Here is a 25633-nt window from a genome sequence, read left to right as displayed (position 1 = left end):
ATGATGGAGTAGGCGCTACCATAGTTTAGATGATTCAACATCGGTCGAATAACGCGAATGAAAGTAGGTGGCATAAAGTAGTATTCCACCCTTTCCTTCTCTCTCTGTTCCTTTTATTTTTTGTATAACGCAAAATTTCGACGTAAATTGAACGATAATCTTACTTGCTAATTACTTCTGGTTAATTATATACCATAAAGATAACTTCTACGTTTTCCTTCTCATGGTATGTGTACTGCAGATCACTAAGGTTGCTGATAAATGTTAAATTCGTAAATGTGTCTACGCGAATCAGGCATTTTCCGTAAGATCAAACAGCCGTTCACCGGCGTAGCCGGTCAAGCAGGTCTGCTGGCTGAGGCATTGCGAATGAACTTTGACATTTGTCGTCGCAAAGTTGTGGAATGGCGACAACGCGAAGGACGCAATCGAACCTTACAATGGCGTAATGAGCAGCGCCTCACACCTGCGCATGCGCCTACGTGTCTCCGTGGTGCTTGACGCACGCGTGTACGGTTATAAAATCGATTGATGCTATGCCGTTGGGCTTTCGACGGTGTCGCAACTGACGCTCACACCACGGAGCTCTGCTGTGTGCGTGTATAGAACTCCAGAAGCCGAGTTGGCGTCAAGAGCCCGACCGACTTATCGAAGTAGGACCGCCGATGAAAGAAAAGGACGTTAAAGCGTAACCATGTTCTATTGCACTTCATCATAATCACTATCATCATCAGCCCGACTACGTCCACTGCAGGACAAAGGCATCTCCCATGTTCCGCCAGTTAACCCGGTCCTGTGCTTGCTGCTGCCAATTTATACCCGCAAACTTCTTAATCTCATCTGCCCACCTAACCTTCTGTCTCCCCCTAACCCGCTTGCCTTCTCTGGGAATCCAGTCAGTTACCCTTAATGACCAGCGGTTATCCTGTCTACGCGCTACATGCCCGGCCCATGTCCATTTCCTCTTCTTGATTTCAGCTATGATATCCTTAACCCCCGTTTGTACCCTAATCCCCTCCGCTCTCTTCTTGTCTCTTAAGGTTACACCTACCATTTTTCTTACCATTGCTCGCTGCGTCGTCCTCAATTTAGGCTGAACCCTCTTTGTAAGTCTCCAGGTTTCTGCTTCGTAGCTAAGTACCGGCAAGATGCAGCTGTTATATACGTTCCTTTTGAGGGATAGTAGCAATCTACCTGTCATAATTTGATAGTGCTTGCCAAGTGTGCTCCACCCCATTCTTATTCTTCTGGTTACTTCAATCTCGTGGTTCGGCCCCGTGGTTATTACATGCCCTAAGTAGACATAGTCTTTTACAACTTGAAGTGGACTATTACCTATCTGGAAACGCTGCTCTCTTTCGAGGTTGTTGCACATTACTTTCATTTTCTGCAGATTAATTTTGAGACCCACCTTTCTGCTCTCCTTGTCTAACTCCATAATCATGAGTTGCAATTCGTCCCCTGAGTTACTCAGCAATGCAATGTCATCGGCGAAGCGCAGGTTACTGAACTCTTTATATCTAATTGACGCTTTGATCTGGCATACGAAGGGGTCAGAAGATTATAGCATACACCTGCACTGTACATTGGAGGAAAGCGTTTCGTCACTAGCTCATTCATTGAGAACGCATCGAGTAGCCGGCAGAGAGATGGGCACACGCGATTGTGTGACACGCCATATGATACCTCTATTGTGCGAACCTAAAGCGACCTCGCATGGAGTGGTTCTAGAAGGTAAAGAGTGAAGCGAAAAGCAACAAGACGCTTTTTCTTACAGGAGGCTGCACTCGGCGCGATACTCTTATTCGGGGAGTGTGTTAAATACTTCATCATGCTGCGAGCGATGATTTATGCGCAATACGCCACGGCTGCTGGCTTCTGCGGCTTACGACGGTCTTCTCGTAGTCGGCCCATAATTTATAGATTCTGGAGCCTGGAGAGAAGCCCCTCAGCTAGAGAGAGGCAAATAGCTACTTCTGTTTGGTCCTTCGAGCTGGGTCATCAACCAGCAGGAGTAACATATTCTGTATACAGCACAACGAGGGAACAGGTAGGTAGGACGTGGGATGAGCAGGAGTCAGCTGCAATTTCTCTCGGCAGGCACTAATCTCGCTTGTTCAACTTGGCAACAAAGAATGCTGCCTTATAAACTCTTTCTAACACTCTAAGTAGAGTATTTGTATAACATTTTCAATTACTCAGAAGCCGCACTGTTCAGCGCGCGCTAGCTCTATATAGAGGTACGCTATAGAGGCCCCTCCTATTTACCCAGACGGTTTTGAACAATTCTCCCGAGATTGGTCCAGTCTCGTATGTGTTCAAGCCTCACGCGATGACTCATTTAGTTACAAGGGGCTTGTATAACCTTTTCTTTTGTGTTTTTTTTGTCTACGAAACTGTGCAGATTTGTTCCACATGCAGGAAGTGTGGTTCTGTAAATTTGGTGATTTACATCACCAAATTGTGTTGTAAATATGAAGAAAAGTGGGTGAAAAGATAACTCGCCGTGGGCAGTTATGCTGCCCATGGCAAGTTTTCTTTTCACCCCCTTTTCTTCATATATACATCGCAATTTGATCCAATATCTTCCCCTATACTTTCCTTGGCATTACTGCCTGTTAGATCTCATTTATATATATATATATATATATATATATATATATATATATATATAAATAAAACGAAACCAATGTATAGGCTCAGTTTTCTGTGTTTTTCACACAATATCAATGACATCCAACAGACAAGAATGCTAGACAAGAATACATATCTAATACACTATCCTCCCTGTTACTTGTTTTGTTTAGAGCTGCTGCTGTGTGGGCATGCACGGTAAGGTAGGTTGCCACAGCCATATATACGCATTGACGTACGAAGGAATACATCCCTTGATAGCCACCGCTCGTGCCGCGTGGTGTTTTCTTAACGGGGCGTGTGTTTTCGTTGTAATTTTAACGACAGGGAAATATATATATATATATATATATATATATATATATATATATATATATATATATATATATATATATATATATTCAAATGAAACATTATTGACGTCCACGTGCCAGTGCGCCTCGAGGTGAGCTGACTCCCACACAGACGTTCTCCTGATTTGGAAATGCATTTCGTAGTATTTCCTAAATGTCAGCACAGTCGTCATCTTCTCTAGACACGCTATTGACGTACGGCTTGAGACTCGCCTAAGCACGCGAGCTTCGATCCCCCGCAAGCTATGCAGCTGGAAGAGGTTTTTTTTAGTTTCTTTGTCTTTATTTCACTTTATGGGACAACGTTCGAGACTAGACAATTCGGCACGGATGTGACGTGGACAGTATAAAGTTTGCCTTCGTGCGACCGCTCTTTTCTTATCCCTCGAGACAAATTGTCGCATCTCTGCATTAATTAGGGGGATATGGATAATGAAAATAATCACACAGGTGGTATGCAGTCAAGGGGGATGAATAGCAAAAAAAATTGCCCGCAGCTTCCCTCGGGGGAACACTGAGGAGGATGCGGAAGCATGTAATTGGTTAACGGGTGTTAAATTGCGACTTACTTGGGTCGATGGCTAAATTGGTTAATGTGGTTGTGAAATGGGGTGTTAAATGAGTGAACACGTACGGCACGTATGCGAAAGGGCGGTGTTTTATTAAATGCGACGAACTTTGAGGACGATGGCTTTGTGGTCGGTAAAGTAAAGAGTGAGTGGATCGGGTTGCATCGGTCGTAGGTCGAAATTTGCAAAGACGTGGTCGATGCAGGTTCCGCGAATGGTGGTCGGCTGGTGGTGTTTGCAGTCGTCGTGCGTTGCGCGTTTCAGCGAGTGTCGCGACGCCATGTATTCGACTATCCAATCGTCTTTGATGACGTCGACGTTGAAGTCGCCAACTAGCATGAACGGTCGATGTTGCGGTTGTTGTTTTCTGTAATCTTGCACGGCCTCGTCGACGTACTTTTCTACGGCGGCACGAGAGAGGTTTGGCGCGAGGTACATCGTCATGACGTCGACGCCACAGACGGTAGCAACGCAGTGCTCGCCGTTGGCGCGTTGTTGAACGCCGGGCTGTAGTCGGAGGTCAATGAAGGAGTCGTTGTCGACGTCACGCTTGACGTAAATTCCCACACCGGCCGCAGGTCGTTGGAACCCGTGCGTGCGCGCGACCGAAGCGTATCCCGCAACGTCGACGTCATTGGCGTTCCACGTCTCGGTGAAGCAAAGCACGTCCACTCTGCGTAGTACACAGATGGTGGGCGACGGCGCGACGGCGCATGCGCGCGCGTCAGCTGTCGAATGTTCGAGAAGCGGTGCGGACGGCGCACTACAAGGCGCGAGTATAAGATGCTTCCGCATCTAAAACAGAACACAAAGGCAATGTCATCAGCGAATAGCAGGTTACTAAGATACTAACTCTTATCCTCAACTCTCAGAGCGCTCGTCTTGTGTCTTTCTTTTGCTCAGTCTTCTTTTTTTTCTTACGCTGTTTACCTCGACCAGCAAGTACAGGTGCGCTACTACTACTGCCCATTACTTAGTTATTCTTGAAGCAAACCTCACAAAATTTTACAACTTGTTTGAATAAAAATTTTACTAGATGTTTTCTGAATTTGGCGAAAAATTACTTAGCCATTTTAAAAATAAAATTCTAGTCATTTTACTTTTGTATTTTTTCATGAAACATGATTTTGCATGTAAAATGGTGGAATATTTCTTGCTTATTACATGTGCACAGGGTATGCTATCGAACAAAAATAATATATATAGGCGTGACCATTCTTTATTTCAAAATTTATATGCTTGACGACAAAAATAGGCATTTTTTTTAAACTTTTGTAAAAGTATAATTATGCCGGCAATACCATTCTTTTGCTTCGGTAATGACGCACGTTATTCAGAATTAAGTTACAAAACTTTGAACTTAATCGGTGCAGTGGGTTACAGAGAAAATGTTCTTTTGCTGACGAAAAGTAGTGTTTGAAGAAAATTCCATCGGAATTTCGAGTTACTGCTGTGCAGTCACGGGATGAGGAGTGTCTGGGGCCATTTTTAAATGTTTTCCGCTGCGCATAAAAATACAACACTTCGCAGAAGCAATCGTCAGAAATGCGGGAATATCGTGCTATGAAAATTGAAAGATCAATTTTTTCAACCCGTTTTGCCCTTCACCCTTTCATGGCCCTTATGGCGTCGAGGCCACCATGTTGTACTGTGCTCACATAATGAAACATGTCAATTTAAGGCTATATACAACATACTTCTGCAGTCTTCAGGTTTGTTTTGTACTTCTTTTTCGGGCATTCGTCCGTGTGTTGACGCAGTTTGTTCTGCGGAATGGATGAAGCGTTTGCCATCATCCGCTTTCGTCATTTTGTATGCTGTGATCCGCTGATCACAGTACACGCCACGTCAAACAAACAAAAAGACGAACCGTTCGGAAGGCCCAGTCAGGGTGTAACAGCCAGACAGTATTACAGCGCGGTGACCCTGCAGTTGTTCACGCGAAAAATACAATGATATTAATAATAATGTCTCAGGGTTTACGGCCGAAAACCACTACATGGTTATGATTGATGCCGTACAGTGCAGAGCTCCGGAAATTTTAACCGTCTGGTGTTCTTTAGCATTCTCTGACATGGCACAACACACGGGCTTTGATCATTTCGCCTCCACTTAAGTGTCACCGCCACGGCCGGAATCGAACCCGTGACCTTAAGGTCGGCAGCCCAGCACCCTAGCCACTGTTACGTCTCGGTGGACCAAGTATGCAAATTATCACGGTTTCTGTATGCAACAGTCTAACTACCTTGTCTGCGCGCCAAAATCTGGCAAAATCCTCGTTCTGTTGCAATGTATGATGTGTACGCTGATCCCATGGTCTAGAGAGGCGCCAAAAAGCAAGGGTGTCCTGACAAGCATGAAATGCCAGACATGGTCTCTTCATCAGGGTCGAAAAAGAAGTATTTGCCGTGAAAATGTAATCTCTTCTCGCACCACCAAGCTGCATAGAATACTCAGGCGGCCGGTTTCTCGCGAAGTAACCTAAATTCTTTTTGTAGCATACGTATAACCTTAAAGACCCGCTTTAAAGGTGCCCTGAAACACTTTTTCATGTAACCATGGAGTGGCCCCGCCGCGGTGGTCTAGTGGCTAAGGTACTCGGCTGCTGACCCGCAGGGCGCGGGTTCGAATCCTGGCTGCGGCGGCTGCATTTCCGATGGAGGCGGAAATGTTGTAGGCCCGTGTGCTCAGATTTGGGTGCACGTTAAAGAACCCCAGGTGGTCTAAATTTCCGGAGCCCTCCACTACGGCGTCTCTCATAATCATATAGTGGTTTTGGGACGTTAAACCCCACATATCAATCAATCAATCAAGTAACCATGGAGTGAATTCACTGGAAGAGCTTATCAGTAAAATAAAGAGCTTCTTGTCAATAAACCTTCAGTTGAAAGTCAGCGCTTGTTCCGTCTTTTTGTAGCCCCAGTAAGTTTTTTCGAGCTGTTAAACCACAAGGAGCTTATTGCCTCACGAATTCAATGCCGCAAAAATTTTCAGAATACATCGAGTGAAGTTACAAAGGTTTGTCGCATGCTGCAATTGCATTCTCTTTTCTCTCGTCCCGACTAAAGCACTGGAAGCTAAGCAGGAAGGGATGGCAGGACCACACAAAAACCTCACGCGCACCTCGTGACCTTGAGCACTTCTTTTTTCTTGTTTTTCTTCGAATGCGCAGCTTTTCAGTGTGATCGCGTGTGCACGCGTGGACAAGTAGTGGCCTCCCGTGGCGATCTCTGTAACGAGCAAGCACGCCAACGCCATGTTCAAACGAGCCAATGGCTGATAGATGGGTTCTACCGAGTGATTTTTGGGCACATTTCCTGATTTGTCGAGAGAAGAGGAAGCAATTTTTAGCTGACTTTGATCATTTATTGTGAATTCCAAGCCGCGTACTGTGCTATATTATTTGGCTCGCGTGTTGTCGGGAGCCTCTACTACCGATCGGCAGCGTTCGCTGACCATGCTCAAAAAGTGCTGCAGGACCTCTTTAAAGCACGACGTAATGGTTTTATGTTAATCGTTGGAGATGCATTTCGGCTGGAGAGAAATATAAAGAACGCTCGTGTGCTGAAATGTAGGTATGTCATTACAGCTAGTCAATATTAACTCACTGTCCTCCACAACGTATATTATGCTTCATAATGAGATAACTGGGGAGCATGAACACCTTAAATTAATGTTTTAATACCACAGAGGTTTCTGCTCGCGCAATGAAGGGACTACCAAGCGAATAGTAGTCGTTAGCATGTGGGTAATCAACGAAAGGTTCGCGTTATCGCAAATTTCACCAAACAAATAATTAGAGTTACTTTAGTTTTAAATGCGAAGCATTTCTTAGCGAACTTCGGTGACTTTGAGCTTATCTATCTATCTATCTATCTATCTATCTATCTATCTATCTATCTATCTATCTATCTATCTATCTATCTATCTATCTATCTATCTATCTATCTATCTATCTGTCTGTCTGTCTGTCTGTCTATCTATCTATCTATCTATCTATCTATCTATCTATCTATCTATCTATCTATCTATCTATCTATCTATCTATCTATCTAGCCGCTTACGTTAGGGGGCTCTCGTGGTCACGCCCTTGACTTGCCGTGAACCAAAATAAGCATGGGAGGGTAAGATAATTTGACAAACATGACGTGCTGGTCAAGACATGAATAATGTCTCATTCCCGTTGCGTGCATCGTCAAACACTTCCCGCCAGACAGTGGCACATACCCGCGGGCGGGTATGTGCCGTTTGTATGCGGCTATGTGCCACGGGTGATTGACACTTAGTATACACCCAGGAATGACGAGAACACACGTGGGCAATTTTAACTCGTGAGCGTTAAGCACACCCGACATCAGAGCGTCAACCCAACGAATGAAATAGGCTATCCTTCGGCACAATTTTGACTGCTAGTCGCGATTTTGGTTGTGTGGTCATGGGTCTCTTGTGCTGATGTTTTTGTGGCAGACCTATGCATGCTTTTTCTTTCTCTCTTTTTACCAGGAATTCCTTGTTTCTTTCTTTTCTTTTCCTTTCTTTCTTTCTTTCTTTCTCTCTCTCATTAACACGAAAGTGTTCTATGCCAGGGTCCATAACGACTCCGCTGACGTATTTCCGTCACAGATATGACGTTGTAAAACACATACCAGTACATTGAAAAGATAAACAAAACGAAAGGGCAAGTCATATACATATATACACCATACACCATTTGGCGGTCCTCAGAGCTTCGAAACTTTAGCACGTTCCTTATTATAGGCGCGATAGCGTGACAGGATTGCGTTGGGAGCGCTTGGCGCGCTCTGAAGGTCACTGCCTCCAACTCCACGAAGCGCTGTCTTCATAGCGTGGCCTCTCCTGCGCGCGTGCTTATCGGACTAGTAATTCAGCAGAGGACGAAGGTCACTTCGCCCGCTGCCGCGGCTGCGTTTACGAAAGAAGCGCGCTGCTGACACTTGTTCGCTCGTGTCGTGTTCATATTTGTGCGCTCGTTTCGTGCATATTTCTGTTTGAACAGCGCGCTTGGAGGGCCGAGCTGTGAGAGTTGTTAGTCCGCGCTCGTATCATGCGTGATTTCTGCTTCAGGTGCACGCTGCAAGTTTCGAGCTGCTTGCCGTTCTGACATGACTTGGCATGCAATTTGTAGCTGTTGCTGAAACAATGCACAATGTACGCTAAACTGCCTTTGTGAATACTCGTTTCACTTTCCTGTTTCGACGATCGTTATATAGGAAGATCAGCCACGTTTTCTTTTTTCTTCTCTTTCTTTATATTCCTGTATCTCCTTCTCTCAGTTTTCTTTTTAGTTTGCTTGTTTTTTTGTCTATATCTTTATTTATGTATTTCATTCATACTTTCTTGGTTCTAAACAATTACACTTCGAGGGCTCACAGCTCGAAGCTTGCTGTATAATAGCAGAAACCGGTGACAGAGATGGAGTGAGGTGGCGAGGTGCGATGCACTTCTTTCAAGTAGAAGCCAACGTCGGCACTCTCTCTGTCTGTTTGTAAATTGCTGCTGCTACAGCAATATGCCACCCGTTGTTGCTCTGCCACGTTTATTTTTTTTACGATTTCCCTCTCTCCTTTTTTTCTCGGCATTGCTACACACGTGTTGATCGCGCTGCGCACCGCAAAACATTCTGCCACGATTGAAAGCACCTGTTACGGCTGTTGCAGTGGCTGTAGCGACATCTGCGACGTCATGAATGTTCGCCGTATCCGCGTCAAGACGCGTGCGCGTACCGCAGTTCTTTTCGCGACGTGCACGAACGAGCTTCACGCTCACCCATCAGTTCTTCCTCTCCACCTTTTTCATTGCTTGTTCGTTCGCCCCTTGTATTCTGTACATACTTGCCTCATTTTGTCTGTCCAAACGGAAGAGGAATATCGAGGAGTCTCGGTCATCCAATCTATTCTTGTAAGGCAAGGTAGGAAACACGCTTTCTTTGCATAGCAAGCTAAGGTTTTCGTAAAACATAACAAGAATTTCAGTGACTGTCGTACAGGCGTTGTTTGTATGGTTCCTTTTAGCTGTGGTGGCTTCTGTGCAGGACAGGCAGGTTGCAGTGTTAACCGGAGACCATTGCATAACATATCGCTAACCGGGGGCACATATTGTCTGTCTTTATACTGTCGAGAGTGTGAGTGCGCGCCTAAACTCGGTGTGGGTGCGGTTTTACACGAGGAGAAACGCGTCTAACTGTTGAGCCCCGCCGCGGTGGTCTAGTGCCTATGGAACTCGGCTGCTGACCCGCAGGTCACGGGATCGAATCCCGGCTGCGGCTGCTACATTTCCGACGGAGGTGGAAATGTCGTAGGCCCGTGTGCTCAGATTTGGGTGCACGTTAAAGAACCCCAGGTAATCTAAATTTCCGGAGCCCTCGATTGCGGCATCTCTCATAATCATATGGTGGTTTTGGGCATTAAATCCCACATATCGATCGATCAATCAATCAATCAATCAATCAGCGTCTAACTATTAAGGCCGTGCATGCGCGGTAACAGCGGCATAGTGCACGCGTTAGCCGTCTATCCGTTAATTTGCATAGAGAAGAAATCAAATGGGGGAACTGTTATCTCTCACGTGTTCGCTATATGTAACCACCACACATGCCGGATTGGGACGTATCTCTTCTTGCCTGGTCACGCGCAGGTGCGTTTGTGCGTACCACCTTTTCTCGCCGCTGTGCGCCTTTTCAGTTCTTAGTCGGCGACCCGAAGGCTATCAGTTCGATCCCCACCGCGGTGGTCACATTTCGGTGGAGGAGAAAGGCTACAGAGGTCCGGTTTGCTATGCGAGGTCGGCGCACGTTAAAAGAACATAAGGCAGTCGAAATTTCCGGTGCCCTCCGCTATGACGTCTCTAACAATAATAACGTAATTTTGGGACGTAAAAATTAAGATTTTAATATATTAGTTTTGAGTCGGCGTTTGTAGTCTCTTGAGTCGTGTCCGTGTTTGTACACGTGGTCTCCTTAACATGATTACCTAAACCAACTAGCTTAGCTATTTTTTTTTATTCAAAGTAGCAGTAGTTTCTCAGCGCGTCAAGCAGGCGCGTCGAGTTCGTGATATGCCGCAGTGAGCCTTGCAGTGTTACACAAACAGGAAGAAAAAAGTCGGCGTAACATCTGTTCACGTTTACATTTTGTCGTCTTGACATCACTACATGTCTAATCACTGTCAGAAGAATTTTTTTTATTATTTTATACATTCCGCGTACTGTGTGTATACCTTGCTACCTTAATGTATGTAGAGCTTAAGTTCATTAATATGTGATTTCGGGAGTTAGCGACTGTGCCCAAGCGGCTGCGCGTTTCCGACGAAATATGATTTTTTGTGTGACTCACGCGAAATTCGTGGCTCCTTTTCGTCAGCAAGTGGATTGTGGGAAGCGTAGAGCTATTGGGGCATACATTTATAAAACATAATAAGAACTTTCGAAGCTGAATGTGGTGCGAGCTGGAGAGGGCCTGAATAGTAAAAAGGACACAAACATTGATTAATTTTATTATACTTTATAGATTACGAGTATCCCTAAAATTATTTATATAGTTAAAGTGAACGTTGTGAAACGATATCAGGTTCGCAGTTTATTAATAAAAAAACATTATCATCTGCTGAGAACCCTATGTTTGATCCTTATAAAGCGGAGCAAGTCAGCGGCGAATATTGATCTTAAAAGAAGTCAATGACACGGACTCAAGAGAGGGGAACAAACAGCACAACACAAATGCCAAAGTAAGAGATTACTGAGTAAAGAAGGTCATTGACTTAAGCTATAGAAAGAATACAACCTAGTATACGCAGACCACCGACAAACAAGACTCGTCAACTGACACAAATAAAACAGCTTTCCTTGAACTCCCCTTCGCAACGAATCATGGTCACTCATTGGTTATGACGATACTGTAACATTGTTGTTCGCGCTTGTTGGTAGACGTAAGCACATACGGTATATTCAGTTCACGTGTCTTTCTTTTGTGTGCGTGTGACTCGTGAGACTCTCGAATGACGTGAAACTATAGGGTCGAGGTCGCGACCTCAAACCTTCCCATATAGCGACAGCATACAGATGAGTCTAGAACAGCCGTGTTCTTAGATCTATACGTTTGTGCTTTTAATGAACCCCAGGTTCTTAAAATCAATCCAGCACTACAGCGTCCCTCATTAAGAGATTGTGCTCTGATGAGAACCCACATGCTATGTGTGTACTCCACATACTATGCAGGAATAGAGCCCCTATGTTGCCGGTTCGTTCATATAAAATGTCATATTTAATTGTCATACACCTTTGTTATACCTAAGCGTAGAATTCTATTGTAGGTCACGAATTTTTGTATATATACCACGTTGTTCTCAGGCGCTATCACTTTACCGATAACAAACCCCGTATTCCGGACCGGTTAACCTCCCTACCTTTCCTTCTCTATAATTTATTATTTTTTGCATCACGGGTACAAATCATTCATATAGTTTATTTATATTAGCATTCCACAAGCATGTGTGTGTTTAGCCCAATGGTTGAGGAGGACACGATGTGTGTGTCAGGGCCTGGGACATGCGGGATATAGTTTCCTAATAATACACCAGAGGAAAAAATCTGGCCCTTGTTGTCTATGTATAACGCAATGCGTGGTACTTCAGCCAGCATGGGAACGATGTGTAGTAAAGCCGTAGCACTTCAGCCAGCATGGGAACGATGTGTAGTAAAGTCATGATACTTCATCCAGCATGGAAACGATGTGTAGTAAAGCCGTGGTACTTCAGCCAGCATGGTAACGATGTGTAGTAAAGCCGTGGTACTTCAGCCAACATGAGAACGATGTGTAGTAAAGCTATGGTACTTCAGCCAGCATGAGAACGATGTGTAGTAAAGCCGTGGCACTTCAGCCAGCATGAGAATGATGTGTAGTAAAGCCGTGGTGCTTCAGCCAGCATGAGAACGATGTGTAGTAAAGCCGTGGTACTTCAGCCAGCATGAGAATGACGTGTAGTAAAGCCATGGTACTTCAGCCAACATGAGAACGATGTGTAGTAAAGCAGTGGTACTTCAGCCAGCATGAGAACGATGTGTAGTAAAGCCGTGGCACTTCAGCCAGCATGGGAATGATGTGTAGTAAAGCCGTGGTGCTTCAGCCAGCATGAGAACGATGTGTAGTAAAGGCGTATTTGCCTAAGCTTCGTACTTTCGGCTCTGTTTGGCTCTATGTGTGCCTGAGGGCGCTTTATCACAAGACGAAGTTCAGCAAATGTTCAGCAGTTCCACTTTCTTACCTCAACCTTTTTGGGCTCAACAATTCAGATCGGCTCACGAAGTTCACCACTATCAACTTTTTTGATCCGAAACGAACGCCAAAACAGGGCAACAAACAAAGCCTCAAGTGCATTCGAAGTCGCGAGCGTGAAAATTACGTAAATCTGTCTACTATCCATCATTCCCAATTCTATGCCATGCATGGTGACGGAACGATCGCAGTGCCAGAGTTAAAAAAAATGTGAGAAACTATATGGCATGCAGCACTGACAATGCAATTTATTTTGTTCTATAGGTATTTACTTTGTAGTGATCATCGTATTATACATACATGCGATATATAAATGGACATTTTCTCATTGAGTCGGCACAGGAATGCTTGCGCATTCGGTCGTATGAAATACGCCAAGAAAACTCTATCTCGTACCACTGACCTACATCCTATTTTCTACGCGAATAATGTAAACAATTTCGTAAGCAAAGCGTTTGGAGTCGTCTGGCTTTGTCGTAATCACGTCGTAATCAAATCCGTGCGGATCGCTTGGCGCACTAGTTAGTGTGGCACCTTAGAAACGTTACAACCTGTAAAAAATTAGTTCTCCGTCTCCTGTTTTCTTCCTTTGAGCTCGTGTAGGTCGCGGTGTGATGCTTACCAATTTGTGCAGTCTTCAAATTGCCGCCATTCAATTCAATGTATCGTTTGCGTAAACGTTGTTCCAGAACAATGTACCCTGGATGACTTTCTGAATTCGGTCACCTTGTTACTGTTGTTATACCCGCATCTCAGGACAAACGTGGTATTCGCGCAAAGTACTAGAATTAACAGTGCTTTCTGTTGGTCGGACAAGAGCGTATTGAGGTCGCACCTATAGAATTGTTTCAAAAGGACTGTTTTTTTTTATTGCTGTTCGTCCCGGTCTGCAAAGCACCCGTAAATACTGGCTAGTATTTTTCTTTTTAATTCCTTCAGGCCAACAACTCCACGGGGCGCGTTTACAGAGGCATTTTTCGCGTGTTGTATACATCTCCCAGCGTCCATGTAACGGCAAAAGGCGCAAAATTGGCGGCATGTACAGCTTTGGCAGGTTTTATTCATTTTTCACGTGTCGCTTTCCTACATGCGTGGCTGTCTTCGTCATCGACTGACAGTTCTTTATCAGTCGTATTTTTTTTTAATTAGAACCACTTCCCCAACGTAGCTTCAACAAAAGTTGACCTAATACAGCTTCATGTTTTGTATGCGTATATATGATATATATCGTTTCTATACGAGACACAGACGTGTTACGACGCGCATTCTGCGAAAACAAAGCTCCTTATCGCACAGTATCGCCGCTTAGAAATCCGTGCTTCGACACTAGCTAACGAGCAACTATACACGTCACACACATACCTGCATGCACAATTGTTATGATTAGTGTTATTTTATCGTTATTCCTGCTTCGCTTTACACTGAAATTTACACCATAGGCTGAAACGCCAGCTGATACAAACAGGATTCGAAAGGAAGCGCTCGCTATGTTGGTTCCACGTCGATCGATTTTTCGCTGACGTTGACAGAGCTCTAGTTTATTAGAAACAATTACCCTTTTTTCTCCAACATCTGCCATGTAATTGGCGTTTTCAATCGCGGAGCTGTTAGCTTCCGTGTTTTTCGGCCTCTCGAAAGTGTTTCCGGCTGCAGCATGACTGTATACGTGTAAACATTTACCGCGTGCGATTTCTTTCTTTAGGTCTCAGTTCCTGTGCTGGCTTCAAGAACATTAGCCGAAGCAATTCATCCATGTTATATATATATATATATATATATATATATATATATATATATATATATATATATATATATATATATATATATATATATATATATATATATATATATATATATATATATCTGAAGGGGCATGCATCCTTTCTGAAGTCCCTCAGGACTTCAGAAAGGATGCATGCTCCTGAGGAGGTTTTACTCCATATTGACGGTCATACTTCGAGCTGGGCAAGAAAGATAGAGGTAGCGGATTCGCTGCATGGGTGAAGCATTGATTGCGATAACAACAAATCAAAATGTTATACTACTTAACGCTATCATTAACAGGATTTAAGGAAATTTGCAAGTAGCGATGTCTCTCGCCAGAGGCCAGCCGCAACTGAAGGGACTATACGCGAAAAAAAATCACGTCTCACGAAAAAAAAACAATGGATAGTTACCAAAATGAAAAGAAGAAAAAGAGGACTCCAGGTTCTATACAGTGCAACGTTACTAGAATAAACTCTTAATCTAGTAACCTCGATACAGTATATGCTGCGCCCCACCACGGTGGTATAGTGGCTAAAGTATTCAGTTGCTGCCCGAAGGTCGCGGTATCGAATCCGGGCCGCGGTGGCTGCATTTTCGATGGAGGCGAAAATGCTGTAGGCCCGTGTGCTCATATTTGGGTGCACGTTAAAGAACCCCAAGTGGTTGAAATTTCCGGAGCCTTCTGCTACGACACCTCTCATAACCATATTCTGGTTTTGGGACGTTAACCTCCACATATCAATCATTCAATCAACAGTGGTGTGTGTGTGTGTGTGTGTGTGTGTGTGTGTGTGTGTGTGTGTGTGTGTGTGTGTGTGTGTGTGTGTGTGTGTGTGTGTGTGTGTGTGTGTGTGTGTGTGTGCGTGTGTGTGTGTTATCTTCGAGGTATCCTGTTTGCTTTATACTTAATGCCGTTCACTCTGCAAGAGATCGATGAGTGGCAGCCATTTTTTTCATGCCATCGACACCACTGCGCAAATGCGCCATGATAACGAAGGCGCCGAGTGAACGGCATTCAAGCCAGATGGTAAGTATTCAAATCAGATATGATGTAATAAACATACATCGCGTAAAGCAATATCTAAGCTGATACATGCGCGACGAAGATGTGACACAATATACAGATGCCTTTTTTGTTTCCCTGGGCTTTTCTTTAGTTTTTTTATCTCGTTCTTGGTCTTATATATCCTTGCCCTACCGAAGTTAGACTTTCAGTCGGTATTCAGCACCACGTCCCTTCCGCTATTGTGTCGGCGTGCGGCAAATTAGTGCTCGTCTCGAAGTTCTGTGTTCGTTCCTCCTTTCCTATGCCTCGCTATAAGGTAAATGTTTTCGTATACGTTCTCACGCAACCTTGTTACTTTGGTTATTCTACCCTCTCCTCCTCGTTCTGTCCTTTTCTTTTTTCTGCCAAAGTGCAGTTCTGTTAGCCGATAACGGCATCGAGAGTGAAGACCAGTCCTCCACGGTCGGTCAGAGGTCACGGTGCACGACTGCTGACCCGAAGGTCACCAATTCGAACCGGGCTGTAGCGGTCGCATTTTGGTGGAAGTGAAATAGATGCCCGTGTACTTTGTCATGTCGTAGTGCCTTAAAGAACACTGTAGATAGTCGAAATTTCCAAAGCCCTTCATTACGGCCTCCCTCACAATCATATCGTAGTTTTGGCACGTAAAACTTCCGATATTGTATTATTGAGTGTGAACCATCCGCTTTATCGTTCTTACAGAAAATACAGGGTAATGATAAGCAACACGTAAGAATAATTTCTGAGGTCTTTTTACGTGCCTAAACCGAGGTGTGACGATGAGGAACGCCTTGGTGGCGGACTTTGGATTAATATCGACCAGCTGGTATTCCTTAACGCGCACCTAAATGTAAGCACAGAGACGTTCTTTGCATGCTGTCCCCCTCGAAATGCCGTCGCCTTGGCCATGCAGCAAATCGCAAATCCACGCCCTCGAGCTCGGCCGTGCGACGCCTTACTTTAGCGATATGTCGTCAGCAAGCAAACCGAGAAGCAGCTGTCTCCTTGCTGTCACTCGAAGTGATCTTATCGTATAATGAATTGCTCATTGGCATTCTGGAAGGTGAAGCTGTTTACTGCGGCGACATATAGAAGTGCACGCGGATAGATGAGACGCTTTTATTCGCCCATGCAAAAAAACAACGAGCTACGGACGTCGCAAGGCTAAGTACGTGCTCTTGGCTTTATTCTGACGACGTATGTAAAAGGGAGAAAACTTGCAAACAACGCGGAGCGGTCGCATGGCAGCTGAGCAACTCTGCTGTCAGGCGACGTGCGCATATTTTTTGTTGCCGGATTCGTTTTGCCACATTAGCCGATGTCTCGTAGAACAGACGAAAGAAATCCTCAACGTGCTCTGCGCTCACGCTTGTATACACGATGTTGAGAAACGAGCAGCAGAAAAAAACTGCCACAAAAATGCAATCTTGCATAAGTATCATCACGCTTATATATGGGCACTTTGCAAAGTTATCACCCCAACATTGCCAAGACTGGTCGTGAGGGTACTAAAGAAAACAAAAATAAAAAGGCTACCCCACGCATTGTCAGGATCACTGTCATGCGAAGCAGTCGGCGAGTATAGCTGTGTATGCTGTTTTTTTTTCCCCCTGGGTGGTCGTTGTGTTTTTTGTAAATAGATTAATGGTGCATCGTGCACCTACGAGGCACGTCGAATACACCGACGTTTAAACGGTAACTCATGGTCAAATTATATGGGTCACGAAACTTGGAACAAAAAGTGTCGAAAACCTATTGCCACAGGCACCAATGCCTGCCTACGATAAAAGCGAAATTAACGTATTGCTTCCGGGTCGAGCAATAGATCGAGTAATTAGAGTACATATGCAATGTTTATTCGACCATTATAAAAGTGGACCCAACACTGAGCCAAAATCGGCATTGCGTGCCGTTTGCAAGACGTCGGCTCAAAGCCAATTTTGGTTGAGTGTTGGGTCTACTTTTATAATAGTCGATAAGAGTACGCAAATAGTGTTTTTACTTTGAAATTGTAGAGCCAGCACCGAAACTACAACTGACGTTACATCGACATGAGCCTTGAGCATGAGGTCCCTTGCCAAAGCAGGTTGTATATATATATATATATATATATATATATATATATATATATATATATATATATATATATATATATATATATATATATATATATTTATTTATTTATTTATTTATTTATTTATGTGTGTGTGTGTTTATTTCATTCTCACTTCATCAGCCTCTACCATCAGTCACTGCCTTCCTACGTCACAGGATTCCCCCTCCCCCCGAAAGTATGCGCGTGTTACAACCAACAAAACACGAAGAATCCGAGTCTTTAAGCGGAAAACGTCCAAACACGAAGTATTTCCTTGTGACAAGGCAGTTTCATAAACTAGAACACACAAACAAATTCACAGGAGAGGGTAGCAGTCCGGTTACATCAGTGAGAACTCTGGTGGGCGAGGCTGGCTGTAGCGTTCGGGACAGCATAAGTATGCATTCGACGTAAAAAATGATGATGACGCAGCCTGGATAGTAGCGAAAAACGAACAATGTTGGGAGTCCTCGTAGCGTTGAAAGGTCAGATGTCTCATGCGTTGGATTCTGAGTCGTGGAATCGACAGACGCATTGTATCTAGAATGCGTGCTTCTTGACAGATGGTGACGGCGTGAGGCAAGTGTGCTAGTGGTGTGCAAAAAGTGCTTCCACGTCTTTCTTGGCGTTTTCCATGGTGTTGTCGTCTGTGTAACCGCAGGCGCAGAAAGCGTCTGTGGCAAGGTTCCTTCATCCGGAAAAGTCCTACTTCTTGAAATGGTCCTTGGATCAAAGACCTTATTCTTCGATGTTGCTCAAGGCGTGAGTTTGCTTTCATTGAAGTTTTCGTTCGTTGTCGTCTTTTTTTGTTTGTTTGTTTGGTGATGGCGCTGTGAAAATTGTGGGTGGTCATCATCGTTGAATAAGCAGACGCTTTCGGTAGTCCCAGTGTTATTTATGTGGGGGGTGCAGGCTTGATTTTTGTCGATGAAAGCAGTAGATACCACTTCGTTTTTATCGGTGAGACTTGCATTCAATGGTAACTCCGTACTGTTTCTACTTTCGGTTGGTTCAGCTCCTGACGTTGACATCGCCGCTAACAAGGCTTGATGTGCTTGCGATTTCGTATGTTTGTTTCTTTGAGGAAGAATTGAGCTAAACGCTCCTGAAGTATAACCGTTTTGGAATTGCAGTGGTTTCACAAGGTATTTGGCCGATATTTCAGGTGGTCTATTGCGTATAGAGCGATATCCTGAGGCGTGCGATGAGAATGACGAGTACCAGAAGAGCTACGCAAAACCGGATGGTGGCTTGCGTAAGCAAGACGAAGAGTCAAGTACATTGGGGGCTTGAATAATGTCTTGATTTGTGTATAGTATGGAATAGGTTAGCGTTGGCGATATTTGTGCAAATGGGAAACCAGGTGGAAGGTTGGACCTTGTAGAAAAACGGCCAGGATGTCTTTCCATGAGCAGATGGCTGACTTTGCTTGACGGGAATTGTAAACTTCTGATCTGCGCTGGAATTCGTGAAGGCTGCCTATGACGGTGATTACGGAATTCGAATGCATCGATATGGCTGGTTGTAATCGAATCTTCATTATGGTCTTGGACTTGCTTTTGCTGACGTTGCTGATGTTGATGCGAAACGTGTTGCAGTGGGAGCCCTTCTTGAACATCGCGCCAGTTTTCTTGACAACTTGATGTGGTGTTTAGTCTGCAGCTTGTAGTCTGTGGGCTGCTGTCATGCAGTTCGGGCAATGAAGTTAATGCTTCACATTTGACAGAAAGCTCTTCAGAAGCTTCTTCTACGCTGTTCACAACGAGTGGCTCTTGTGTCTGGCAGCGTGTGACAATCTATGTGTCTGAGCCTTCTGTTTTGCTTCGACTGTCGAGTGTGTATGCACCGGACGGTGAAGCATGAGCCCGTGCGGCAGGAGCATGGCTCGACAGGGTATTTTCTCGATGCGTCAGCTCGTCTATAGTGAGCACGGAGTCCTTATGAAGCAACCGGTGAGCGTAAGGAGCGCTTGAAGAGCGGTGTGATGGAAAACCGCGTGGTTGACCACGTATGCCAGATGAAGAATGAATGGCATCAGGTGGGTGAGCAACGTCTCGTGTCGTATGCTGGAGTGACGACTTTGAAAATACCGGCTTTCCGGAAGACAAACCTGATGGAAAGCAATGTCCTTTGAGTAAAGGTCGTGGACTGTGACGGCCACGTGCGATTGTTTCCAGACGGTTGGTAATGAGGAAGTCCTTGTCGTAGTCGTTAAAACGGGCAATCATCTCTTCTCTGATCTTTTGCCACGATTCGTCGTTATTGAATATGTGGGTAAGATAAAATTTGTATGCCTCACCGGTGACGAAGTTGCTGAAGTGTGTAACCATCTCCTGTTCCGACCATGATGCAGCGGTAGCTGGAGCTCGAATAGATTGAACCAGTCTTGTACAGGTAGATCTTCCGCTGCTCCGGTGTACTTGGGGACGGGAAGGTCAGTCGATGGTTCTGTCATGATGCTGGTAACTGCATGCACCTGAGATCACCTCTTCTGTGGTCTATATTCAGTTGAGGCGTATTGCCGGTGGCTTCGTGAATGATGTGAGGCTGGTGATCAACGGCCAGGTCTTCATCCTGTCGACTCGTGTGACGCTATGATCAATGGGAGACGTGGCCTGGCTCATACGCCATGCTTATTCCGTTCTCACTTCTTCTTCATCAGCCTCTACCATCAGTCACTGCCTTTCTACGTCTCTCACACACACACACACACACACACACACACACACACACACACACACACACACACACACACACACACACACACACACACACACACACACACACACACACACACACACACACACACACACACACACACACACACACACACACACACACACACACACACACACACACACACACACACACACACACACACACACACACACACACACACACACACACACACACACACACACACACACACACACACACACACACACACACACACACACACACACACACACACACACACACACACACACACACACACACACACACACACACACACACACACACACACACACACACACACACACACACACACACACACACACACACACACACACACACACACACACACACACACACATACATACATACATACATACATACATACATATATATATATAAAGAGAGAGAGAAAGAAAGAAAGAAAGAGAGATTGGCTTCAGCGGACGAACGTATGAAAACTTTTATTATATCCTACGTTTAGGCCGGGGTCCGTCCTTGCACTCTCATAACTCTAATACAATACCATATGTTTCACTGTCATGAGTTCACACTTAGCGGAGAAAATCAAGGTTGCAGTTTAATTTTTAGATTTCGCGCCGAAACATCTGGGCATGACGTCAGAAGTTTCGAAATGTATTTTTTGTACTCAGTTCGCGACACTGGCTCGATGAAATTTTCTTAAACTTCTTATGCTAGAGGTCTATGGCAACCACAGATGATGTACTTCATTTTCATTGACTAGAATTTACGTGAAGCTCAGTAGACTCCTTCAAAATCTATGACGTCACGGTGCGGAAATCTCAAGGTGGCGTCTTGCCTCCCCCCCCCCCTCCCGTGTATCTTCTTTTCCCTCAATTTCTCACTTACCGAATGTCGTATCGCAGGAACAGTGGTGTTTTCGGGATTATGAAAGCATATTTTACCATAACACTCAAAAAATTGTTTGGTGTCCCTTTAGGTCAAAACCACCCAGTTCAAACTGCTGTACTCGACTAGGAAGCTTTCATCGTAGCATTTTTACCGATATCGGGGACCATCCCAAAGATAGCGTCAATGACATCGTCTTTTTCATGTAAAAACAAAAAGAAGCAACAAGTTTGCAGCAAAAGCAGGGAGAGCAAGCACTGCGAAACATATCCGTTTTTTTGTTTTGTTTTTTAAATGTAAGATGCATGTGATGTTCGCTGCGAACGGGTATGGGCACTAATGCATACACGCTAGCACACTGTATGTGTGCTAGCGTGTATAGGTCACAACATACATTCATTTATTTGCCCTTTTCAGTCCCCATTTTATTCGTCTGGTAAAAGGTCCATGGCTGAATGAGAGTGCGGTCGGTTTGCACAGGTTTTAAAGGATCACAGCTGCACAAACTATCGTGATGTGCGCAAACTTAGAATGATGTTTTGACCGAGATATCCTTTTTTTATAAAGTCTTATTGATGAAATTAGTGACGATAACATTCTCAAAGACCACTGTACTAATCTAATGGAATTTTCAAAGACTAGAGGGCGTGTCAAGTACTGTATACTGCATAGAACCCTGTGTGAGAAGTTTCATAGGCATTTCAGCATAGCTTGTAACATCTGTTCTCGCGCGCTTGCATAAACTTGTCGGTATTGTTGGCTATACATATTGTTGGCCTCTGCATACCGCTTGCCCTCAGCTATTAACTGCTGCTGATATTGTTTTGAAGTAATTTCTTTGTATGTAAAAGTATGCCTACACTTTATCCTATCGAGGTGTTCTTACATAATGTTCGCTCACGTTGATTTCATTAATTACCGACTGTTCCCTTTAAAGGTGTACCGGACTGTATGCAACGGGAGACGACAATCACTCTGCATTAAATACAATGAGTCATCCAACAGTTACATTCAGCCACAAGCTTGAAAGGGTGATGTGAGCTCGTGCACCGTGTTCGCAAGACGTGCTCCTTGCTTCCCCAATAATTTACGCAGCGAATCCATCAAATCGAAGCTTCGTTTGTCTCTCACATCTTCATTTCATTGTAGTGGTGGTGATGTACAGGTTGGTCCACTGTTAGAGGGAACACGCGAGGGCGTGGCTTGCATTTTGCGGCGGCTGCATGCAGCACCATCAACCGACAGTTGAAGAAAACACGTTTCGCTTTTGGCGTCATCTATTGGCACACACAAGAACGAGTCATGGCCGGTAGTTGCGCGAGCAGTGAGAAAGTGTAACCTAGCAGCGCTCGTCAACTGGCCATGAATGGTTATCTTGGCTGGCAATAGACGGCGCCAATAGCGCACGCATTTTCCTTAGCTGTCGGCTCGTGGTGCTGTAGGCAGCCGCTGCACTGTATATGCTACCTTTAGGTAGGGTGGCTTTAGGCCCTACTTTAGGTAGCGTGTACCTAAAGGTAGCATATAGAGTAACTCTACCGCTGCAGACTGCAAGTCACGCGCTTGCCTGTTCCCTCTAACAGTGGACCGACCTGCACATCAGTCTATTTGTGTGATATAGAAGGGAAAGCGAGACGGACGGTGCGGTTGCAGTGCAACATACGCGTTCCTCTTAAACAGTAGCGAAAGCCCGTTCCTATCCAATTTTGGAACAAGTTTGCGTTACAAGTTTCTGTAATGCAAAAAAAAATCGTTACACTTACATTTCGAAAATTGGAACGTGTCGTTGCATTAACGTTACATTTGAATTTTAATAAATTTGTAGTGTAGGATAATGCTGAGGTGGAATAAAAGGAGCAATTTAAAGCTGCTGCATATGTTAGACGAATTTCATATCACCGACAGCAGATCGTATGTAGTCAAAGTAGTCTAAATAAACGCCCCAAGAGGAATGTTTTAGAAAACACCGGCCTTAACAGAAGCACGTCTAAGTGCAACTTTCGCGCTCGTCAATTTCAAGTCCCACGCATGTGGCACTTTTCAAGTCGGCCTTCAAAGGCACAGTCGGGATACTGCGCTTCATCTATTCAAATAGAAATTTTCATCAATGCTCTAATATAATTAAAATACCAGCTCAGGAAACCGCATAGAAAGGGAGAATAGTTAGCCGTTTAGAGAGCATTGATTCAGTGTGAGTAGAAAATAATGGCCAGGATACACATTTGCAACTTATTGGAGTCCCCTGTCCGCAGTCAGTCAACATGTATGTGTATTTCGTTGTCTTTCTATCTTTCTTTCGCTTCATTTTTTTATTTTTCAATTTCTCCGTGCATCTATCATCCTCGCTCGTTCTCTCACATTTTTTTCCCATTTCTCTTCATTTTCATGCATATATCTTTCTTTCTCTGTCGCTTTTTCAACTTCTCTCCTCATCCTCACTTCCACTACCCGTTACACCCCCTTTTTCACTAAACATTACTAGGCCATGCTATATGCGGTGAGCGTGCTCGCATGGTGCTAATAAGCGCAAAGCCAATAATTTTCCTAAACGACCACTTCATTAGGATGGTCACTCGGCTAAGAGACACGAGCAAATAAAAAGTCGGCCAGAATTATGCATTGCCTTGATGAGGTAATCTGCTAAAGTGGCTGATTGGCCACGTCAGTACGATACATTAATTTATTGATTGATTTGTGGGGTTTAACGTCCCAAAACCACCATATGATTATGAATGACGCCGTAGTGGAGGGCTCCGGAACTTTCAGCCACCTGGAGTTCTTTAACGTGCACCCAAATCTGAGCACACGGACCTACAACATTTCCGCCTCCGTCGGAAACGCAGCCGCCACAGCCGGGATTTGATCCCGCAATCTGCGGGTCAGCAGCCGAGTACCTTAGCCACTAGACCACCGTAGCGAGGTGCAGTACGATACACTGGAGCGCTGTTTCGCTCCAGTGTTTATCTGTTGCGCCATTGTATTGTGCAATCGGAAAAGACTGTCATTTGATGATTTCACTCTGTAGTTCGATTTGAATTATTGGCAGCGTGTTCGTAATAGTCTCTTAATGCGAACAGAATGATCGTATGAGTTTACTGTTCATATCGAGCTGCTTCCAAGTGTGATACCTATGTTGAATAAATACCATGAACGTAAATAAAAAATTCTGGATTGCCGACTGCCTACGACGCTCGGCTTTGGATCGTGGTTACGCAGGTTAAAATCTCACCTACCCGAAAATTCCTTTTAGCTAAAGGGACCTACTACTGCCCATAACATGAAATGAGATGACTGCACGGATGGAAAGATTGTCCTTTATATTGACTCAAACCAACCCCGTTTTTCTCGTGAGAAGTGAATTTTTATTTTTATTTCTTCATTGAAAATTGTGAAAAATAGCATGTGGCGTCTCTGGTGGCGAAAACATAAACTATCATAATTGCCCTGTCACGTGATGATGCGTTAATGTACACGGTCAACAATTTATTGATTTTTACTGAAATATGGTTTAATTCCTTATAGCAAAAAATATTTTATAAAAGTGTACTCGTAAGCTTGCGTTAGTAGTAGGCATTAAAGTGGCGCTGCCTTTGCGTGGCATATGCGCAGTTCCGTTTTCGATTACTTGGCTCGGCGACGTGGTACAAATGCAGGGAAGCTCTATAGAGCCACACCGTCTCATTGTAACGGCTTGTTATTTTCAAAAATAGTTGTAAAGTGCGGAATTAACGTAGTTAAGCATAGTTACAGGAAATCCTGCGAAATAAGAACAGCGACAGCATGCATAAGCCACCGGAAAGGCTACCGGCATCACTATCAATACTCAGCGTTGCCGGTGCCGGATTGTTCGGAGCCATAGAGTTTCCTAATATACACTAGAGGGAACTCTGGCGCTAGTGTCTATGGGAGCTGCAACGCACGGCGCTTCAGCGAGCATGGGAATGATGGGTAGTACACACATTTGTCTAATCTTCGTACTTCTGGCCTGCTTTTGGCTCCGTGTGTGTTCGTGTGGCTTGGAGCTGTTTTCTTACGAAACAAATATTAGCAAATGTTCAGTGGTTGCGCTTGATCATCTTATTCTTTTAGACTTACCTTTCCAAATTGGGTCACAAAGTTTAAAAGGGTTGAATCTTTCTTTCAAAAGTAGACCAAAACAGCAATAAACGAAGCCGCAAGTACGAAGACTAGGCAAATGTGTGTACTACCCATCATTCCTATGGTCGCTGAACAATCGCAGCGCCAGAGTCCCCTCTAGTTAATTTCAGGAAAGTCTATGTTCAGAGCCTTTCAGAT

The 25633-nt window shown here is 44.4% G+C and overlaps 1 protein-coding gene across 2 annotated transcripts in view; it reads left to right on the top strand.

The window, feature by feature from the left end:
• Nucleotides 1–9349: 9349 nt before the first annotated feature.
• The window catches only part of LOC119172694 (alpha-mannosidase 2), a 72238-nt gene continuing 55954 nt past the window's right edge, over nucleotides 9350–25633 (top strand). The window contains exon 1 of one of the 2 annotated variants that reach the window (XM_075892865.1): nucleotides 9350–9485. Coding sequence is in view for 1 of the 2 variants with exons in the window: in XM_075892866.1 (XP_075748981.1) it covers nucleotides 18452–18496 (45 nt within the window). In the remaining variant the exon portion in view is untranslated. Of the gene's footprint in view, nucleotides 9486–18361; nucleotides 18497–25633 lie in introns of those variants that run through there. The other variant, XM_075892866.1, reaches the window with a different exon arrangement.

The sequence above is a fragment of the Rhipicephalus microplus genome, chromosome 4, assembly GCF_043290135.1.
Source record: "Rhipicephalus microplus isolate Deutch F79 chromosome 4, USDA_Rmic, whole genome shotgun sequence".
Taxonomy (NCBI): Eukaryota; Metazoa; Arthropoda; class Arachnida; order Ixodida; family Ixodidae; genus Rhipicephalus; species Rhipicephalus microplus.
Note: the sequence above shows the minus strand (reverse complement) of the source record. Positions and strands in the feature narration are given on the sequence as shown.